The sequence below is a fragment of the Tachysurus fulvidraco genome, chromosome 8 (assembly GCF_022655615.1).
Source record: "Tachysurus fulvidraco isolate hzauxx_2018 chromosome 8, HZAU_PFXX_2.0, whole genome shotgun sequence".
Taxonomy (NCBI): domain Eukaryota; kingdom Metazoa; phylum Chordata; class Actinopteri; order Siluriformes; family Bagridae; genus Tachysurus; species Tachysurus fulvidraco.
The window spans coordinates 1,981,380-1,988,879 of record NC_062525.1 but is presented as its reverse complement, the minus strand read 5'-3'; the positions used below and the strand labels follow the sequence as shown (position 1 = coordinate 1,988,879).

Genomic DNA, 7,500 nt, shown 5'->3' with positions numbered 1-7,500 from the left:
AAGATTATAACAATAAATGTATTCATGTATCTACAAATAATTCCCATCATCTCAGATTATCCTCTGTGACAGTTTAAGTAAATTAAGTAAAATTAAATAAATAACAAAACTAAATAAAAATACTAAAAACAAACAAAAAAAACAGTAAATTAAATTATAACATGCATCTAATTTATTCTGGATTATTTTTTCTTTGTAATGTTTAATAGCATGAATTAAAAATCATTCATTGTGGTAATTTAATTAAAAACTATTGACTGTCTTTGTTGTTTGTTTGTTTGTTTGTTTGTTTGTTTGTTGTTGTTAAAGCAGACACAGTACAACAGTGACGCCTGTTTCAAGAGTTTTTATTATTAAAATCATCATAAATGAGAAAACTCCACGTTGTTCTGACTTTAACACTTTATAGTTTTGCCTTTACATAGTTTGAAACAGTTCCATACATATATTTATTTATTTCTATTTATATGTAATCATATCCACATATTCACACACCACCAATTTACACTGATTTACAGATATGTACACGTCATATTGTAGTTCAGTATTTAAAAGATATTCTTAATTAAATAGCTGGAGATTTTCTTAAAGCTGAAATATATTTTTGTACAACAAATAAAATCACAATTTTTTTTTACATCAAAATAAGCTACCGTTTTTGTTCGTACGGAAATAGATGTGAAATATGTCGTGATCTTTTCTGTACATATCCGTCCTATACACGTAAGAGAAGCAGCTCGGTGAGGTTAATGCGTCTTGTCTGATGTCATGGTTTAATACGGTTCACTTTTTCATGAAAACTTCACAGTATGAGCAGCAGTGTGGATCTAAACTCCTGTGTGAGGCTGAAATGCTTTAAATCCTTATTAACACGGTGTTAATAACACACCGTGTTGAATCTGCAGTGTCACAGAACACCAGGAACATGTTGACATTAGGAGAAATTTAAATTAAGATTGAAATTAAATATTACTATAATTGTAAACATTAAAAGTGCTAGAAATGACATCCACGTATAGATTTTGGTTCACTAATATATATATATATATATATATATATATATATATATAGATATATAATTGGCACTATAAAAGACTACTAAAAAAAAGGTCAGATGTTTGCCAGTTTTTCTCTGTGAAGGTTTCTGTGTTGAAACCTCTCTAAAAAAATAGTGTCCTTTAAGTAAACTAATAAATATGCAGCATTCCCAAAGTACCTGTTTGCTCTTAGGTTCTTTATGGCACCGATACTACATGGATAAAGACATAAAAAATGTTACTTATGGAACCAAACATGTGAAAATCCTTTAAGGGTTTTTTTCCGCTTCAGTATCATCTGTGACCCGTTGTTAAAAACCTCCAAGAACAAATCATTATAATTAGATGAGAAACAAAGTGAATTTGTTTCAGGAACTTACATCATTTAATATGTATTATGGAATGTATTCATGTGTAAAGAACCTTCTCTCACTCCTTCTCTAACCTTTATAGAGAATGTAAGAGTATGATGTTAAGTGTACTCTGGTCCGGACGACTCCTCCTCTGAGAACGATCTCGATCCGAATCCGTCCTCAATGGGCAGAGCACTGGTTGTAGTGTTGATGTTTGTGGTGGTGCTCAGTCCTTTCCTTTTCAAGTTGCGTTCCTCCATCTTGATGGTGTCATAGAGTCCTGTGGGACCCTCCTCCAGCAGCACGTTCCGCTCAGAGAAGGACGGCTTCATCTGGCAGACGTGGCGCAGCATAAGCAGAGCGGGAGCATAGAGCATGTTGACGAGGCCCATGCCCAAATTGAGCTGGACAAACCCCAGGTTATGCACGATCTGCCCTGCCACAATGGGCCCCATGGCATAGGCCACAGAGTATGAGATGTCTGCTATGGCATATACGCTGCCATAAACAGACACGTAACGGACGTCAACGAGGAAGGCCAGCGTGGGCAACAGCGCCGTGTCGACGAGTGCGATCCCAAAGCAGATACCGCACAGCGGCATCATGAGCTGTCCGAAGTTCTTGCAGGCTGGCACGGTGCATGAGCTGGCACCGATGATCACCATGCCCAGAGCACCGTAGAACCACTGCAGGTGTGGGTACTTGGCTGCCAGTTTGACCGTCATATACACGCCCAGAACATGTGGGAAGAAGGATGGCAGCCATGTCATGCCCATCTCCCATTTACTGGCGTGCATCGTGGTCTCCATCCAGTTGGACACCGTGGGTTCGAGGAAGGCCAGTGGCACATTGCACACCGTAAGTGCACCTGCCACCACTGCAATGTATGGGTCCATCATGAGCCTGTGGATGGGAGTGCCGACGGGCATGTTCTCACGTGACCGATCTGAGAAGGGCTTGATCACAGTGAGCAGCAGGAAACCATCAGCTAGACACACGCATGCCAACACGATGAATGGTACACGCTTGCCGGCGAACTCATACAGCACTCCACCAAACGGTGGTGCCACGAGGCTGCCAAATGATATGAATGCCAGGGCAATACCGAGTGCACGACTGCGTTCTGCCTCCTCTGTGTACTTGTCAGCGATCATGGCGATGCCTGAGGTGTCTGCGAACGCTGAACCAAGACCCTGTAGGCTGCGTGCCATAAACAATGTGACATAGTTTTCAGCAAATGCAAACACACTGGTGGACAAGAACATGACCGTTAGCCCAATCAGGAGCGGGATGTCGTAACCCACTCGGTCAATAAATGTCCCCGATAAAGGGTTCACAAGAAGCTGGACAATGGCTTTGGAGGCGAATAGAACTCCTATCTTTACATCCAGGTTCTCCTTGGTGCTGACAGTGGTGTTACTGTGTGTCTTTGCCTCATTTTCGCTCTCCAGGTCGGCCAAGTAATCTGGGATAATCGGCACGATCACCATGTACAACATGTTGTCTAAGAGCAGCGCCACGCACACGATCACTAAGATAATCCTCCGCTGGCGCTCGGGGTCGTGCACCGCACCGCCGAGCTGCTTTGTCCTCTCGGAAAGTTTCTGAGCAGCTGATTTGGCCAGAGCGAGAGACCCTCCGGACTCCTCCATGCTGCAGAGGGAGGAAAAGCAAAATCTCACCTACTGCTGATTCTCTTTTTTCTTTCACTGCCGAAGCGCGAAGTTTTTTCCCCCAGTTTCTGTCTTTACGCGCAGCCTTCAGCTCATCCGTCCCTTTATTTTCATCTTGTGTTTCTGTTCTCACGTTTCTCTACCTATTCTCTGTCTCTGTCCTCACGTGTCTCTACTTATTCTCTGTCTCTGTCCTCACGTTACTCTACTTATTCTCTGTCTCTGTCCCTCTGGTCAGACTGTCCGGATGCGCAAACTGTGCTGCTGCTGCCATTAGCGCGTATGAACTCACAGCGTTGTGTACTGAGCTCTCTCTCTCTCTCTCTCTCTCTCTCTCTCTCTCTCTCTCTCTCTCTCTCTCAACCGAATCGCACTGACCAATCAGAAGTGGAAAGAGAGATACACGAGCATCACCTCCTTCCCAATGGGTACGTTAGTGTGTGTTATTGAGAGAGAAAGGGACACAATAGAAACCAAAATAAAATAAATGAATAAATTCCTATCATCTAAAATAAAGCCTTAATATTCTGTAAATGTGTAAGTTAAAAAGACGTTGATGCAAAATATACAGTTCTAGATCTGAAAGTGAATAAATAAAAGGACTGAAAAATAAAACGGCATTGATACACAGCAAATAATTAAATTATAAAGAAATAAAGAAATAAACGAATAAGCTTTATTTAAGAATGATGATAATAATAATAATAATAATAATAATAATAATAATAATAATAATAATAATAATAATAATAATAAATCTCCCGTTATGGAATTATGATTAATAATTAATCCAGAAACACACACACACACACACACACACACACACACACACACACACACACACACACACACACACACACACACCTACATAATGTAATCGGATTATTGGCTAATTAACGGTACATCAAACATTCAGTATAAAATATAGACAGTATAAAATATAAAATTAAGCAAAACAAATTCAAATTAAAAATGAAAAATAAACTGAAAATGAACAGCCGTAAGATCAACAATATTCAGAACCTCCCGACAATACGATATTTCAGAGTGTAGAGATACTGCCACCTAGTGTTCACATCATAACAGTACACGACATCCGCAACATCAGTTAATATTATTAATGATTGGTTTATTTATTTATTTATTTAGAAATGTATTTCGTTATATATGTATTGTGAAATGTATGTGAAAGCAAATAATTCATTATTTTATTTTAAGATAAAATGTCATTTTCCTGAACGTTTTTTCTGAGCTTCATGTTACACTTTATAATCTCCACTACAAAATGTTAGAGTTAGGTTTGAGTTAGGGTGTGAGATGTGTTAGAGTTAGGGTGGAGTTAGAGTTAGGGTTGAGTTAGGGTTAGAGATGTGTTAGAGTTAGGGTTGAGTTAGCGTTAGAGTTGAGTTAGAGTTAGGGTTGAGTTAGAGATGTGTTAGAGTTAGGGTGGAGTTTGAGTTGAGTTAGGGTTAGAGATGTGTTAGAGTTAGGGTGGAGTTAGAGTTAGGGTTGAGTTAGGGTTAGAGATTTGTTAGAGTTAGGGTTGAGTTGAGTTAGAGTTAGAGATGTGTTAGAGTTAGGGTGGAGTTTGAGTTGAGTTAGGGTTAGAGATGTGTTAGAGTTAGGGTGGAGTTTGAGTTGAGTTAGGGTTAGAGATGTGTTAGAGTTAGGGTGGAGTTAGAGATAGAGTTGAGTTAGGGATGTGTTAGGGTGGAGTTAGAGTTAGGGTTGAGTTAGGGTTTAGGGTTGGGGTTAGAGTTAGGGTTGAGTTAGGGTTAGGGTTAGAGATGAGTTAGAGTTAGGGATGTGTTAGAGTTAGAGATGTGTTAGAGTTAGGGTTGAGTTAGAGATAGAGTTGCGTTAGGTATGTGTTAGGGTGGAGTTTGAGTTGAGTTAGGGTTAGAGATGTGTTAGAGTTAGGGTGGAGTTAGAGATAGAGTTGAGTTAGGGATGTGTTAGGGTGGAGTTAGAGTTAGAGTTGAGTAAGAGTTAGAGTTAGAGTTAGGGTTGAGTTAGGGTTAGAGTTAGGGTTGAGTTAGGGTTAGAGATGAGTTAGAGTTAGGGATGTGTTAGAGTTAGGGTTGAGTTAGAGTTAGAGTTGAGTTAGAGTTAGGGATCCGACATAGAGTTAGGGTTGAGTTAGAGTTAGGGTTGAGTTAGAGTTGAGTTAGGGTTGAGTTAGAGTTAGAGTTGAGTTAGGGTTGAGTTAGAGTTAGAGTTGAGTTAGGGTTGAGTTAGAGTTAGAGTTGAGTTAGGGTTGAGTTAGAGTTAGGGATCCGACATAGAGTTAAAGATCCGATTTCTTCATCTGACATGTAGATAAAATAATAATCTTAGTGAAGTGAAGACATTTGTTCAGTGTGTTCATCTGTTATCCTCATGATCCACACTAAGATCAGCTCTGGTTATGAATACAAGACTTTGCTTGTGGGGAGACCCCACCTGAGAAGGTTGGGGACATGCCATGGGTTGTGTGGGTTGGTGGAGAAGCTTCTCCAGAATCCCTGGTTGTTTTCCAGGTTCTTTTCACCCACCATATCACCACCAATACTTAGTCTCACTTTGACATTTAACCTTCATGAACTGCATCTGGGGTTTGGCCCAGGAACCACAGGAACATGTATCAGTGGTGTTGTTCAGACCAGTGAGCTACAGTCATCCTCAGTGTGCTTTTTGGGGGGATTTTTTTATTTTTTATTTTTAGGCATACGAATTGAAGTGAGTAACTCAAACCCAGGATCACTGACACCATGCCGTGTTTTGGTGTGAATAAACAGCATCTTGATTCTCTTAAGAAACTGGTGTAATAACACAGTGTAGCCTTAAGAGGGTGCTGTGTAGTTTTTTGTAGATTTCCAGTATTTCCCATTTAGTCTCCATGAATCAGAGCTCATGGTCCAAGTGTGTGTAACACCAAGAAGCTGAACATATGATACGCAGGATCCTGAGAGAGAGTGAAATTCTGCACCATCTGTTCCTCCTGAGGGGTGTTTAATAAAAGAGACCACTGTTATAAACACACTGAGGTTCTAAACCAACCCCAGTAGAGCTGAAATAAGCATCCAGCAGGGGGCGCTGTAATATAGTGAACAATCTGAATGGACAGATCTGGGACCCTACAGAAGGTTCCTACAGAAATAAAAATCGATGTTCGCTCCCAGAAACAGAGATTAGGACAGAATGACAGGACGCTGTAGTATAGCTTCGTTTACTAGTTTAAATTAATTAGTTAGAAAAGTTTTATTGGCTTATTATTATTATTATTATTATTATTATTATTATTATTATTATTATTATTATTTTCTCCTGTTCTCCTTATGTCCATGTGGGCTTCCTCAGAGTTCTCTGATTTCTAGAAACATGCCAGTGTTTAGAATCATTCAGGATGTGTCCCAGACTCATGTCCAACGTACACAGGAGAGACTCTGGATCCTCTACAACCTGACCAGGAGAAACCACTTAGTGATGATGATGATGATGATGATGATGATGATGATGATGGTGAAGGAAGGAATGTATGTTGTATGTTGTGTCCCTTTATTCTATAAGAGATAAGAAATTTAGACTAGAGTGACATTAGAGTTACATTAGAGTTACATTAGAGTTACATTGGAAACATAGTGAGTTAATACCTCAATTAATTTACATTAGTCTTGCATCAGTGTTACATTAACGTTAATTTTATCTGTGTGTGTGTGTCTCTGTGTGTGTGTGTGTGTGTGTGTGTGTGTGTGTGTGTGTGTGTGTGTGTGTTTCTGGCTCGATGCTTACTGTAGTTTAAAAACATGTTGTTTTTGTAATAAATTAGAGAATTGAGCTCTTGAACCATTACATAAACATGAACAAATCCAGATTAAACTCTCTGTAATCCTTTAAAATAATTTCACTACAAAATCCATTGTGGAAATGTGTAGCTTTATAGCACAGCCTTACACAGTGTGTGTGTGTGTGTGTGTGTGTGTGTGTGTGTGTGTGTGTGTGTGTGTGTGTGTGTCTGTCTGTGTGTGTGTCTGTGTGTGTGTGTGTGTCTGTGTGTGTGCATGTGTGTGTGTTTGTGTGTGTGCATGTGTGTGTGTTTGTGTCTGATTCATCAGAGGAATAAAACACTGTGTTTCGTGTTATTACAGAAAAGTAGACGATGGACAGAACCGGGAGAGATTTTATGTGCGACTATTAAAAATTCATCAAATTTGTTTTCGGATTAACGTGGATTATAATTAATCTGATTAATCTGATGCAGTTTGACCGCGACTCGTCCTTGCACAACATTCTGTCCTGAAAATAAATGACAGTAAATACGAGAAGAGAGCAACTAAACAAGAACGAGAGCATAAGAGAAAAGAGAAAACTCAGACCTTCAGAGATCACGTTACAGTAATGATTATTAGCGTTTAATGAGTCTCACACAGACGAGTGTAAAAGATAACACGTCTCAGT

General features: G+C 39.6%; 1 protein-coding gene across 1 annotated transcript; it reads right to left on the bottom strand.

The window, feature by feature from the left end:
• Window positions 1-1,086: 1,086 nt before the first annotated feature.
• LOC113652157 (probable vesicular acetylcholine transporter-B) lies at window positions 1,087-3,349 on the bottom strand. Its single transcript, XM_027161069.2, has one exon. The coding sequence runs from the start codon at window positions 3,040-3,042 to the stop codon at window positions 1,510-1,512; it is 1,533 nt and encodes a 510-aa protein (XP_027016870.1). The 5' UTR covers window positions 3,043-3,349; the 3' UTR covers window positions 1,087-1,509.
• Between the last annotated feature and the right edge of the window lie 4,151 nt (window positions 3,350-7,500).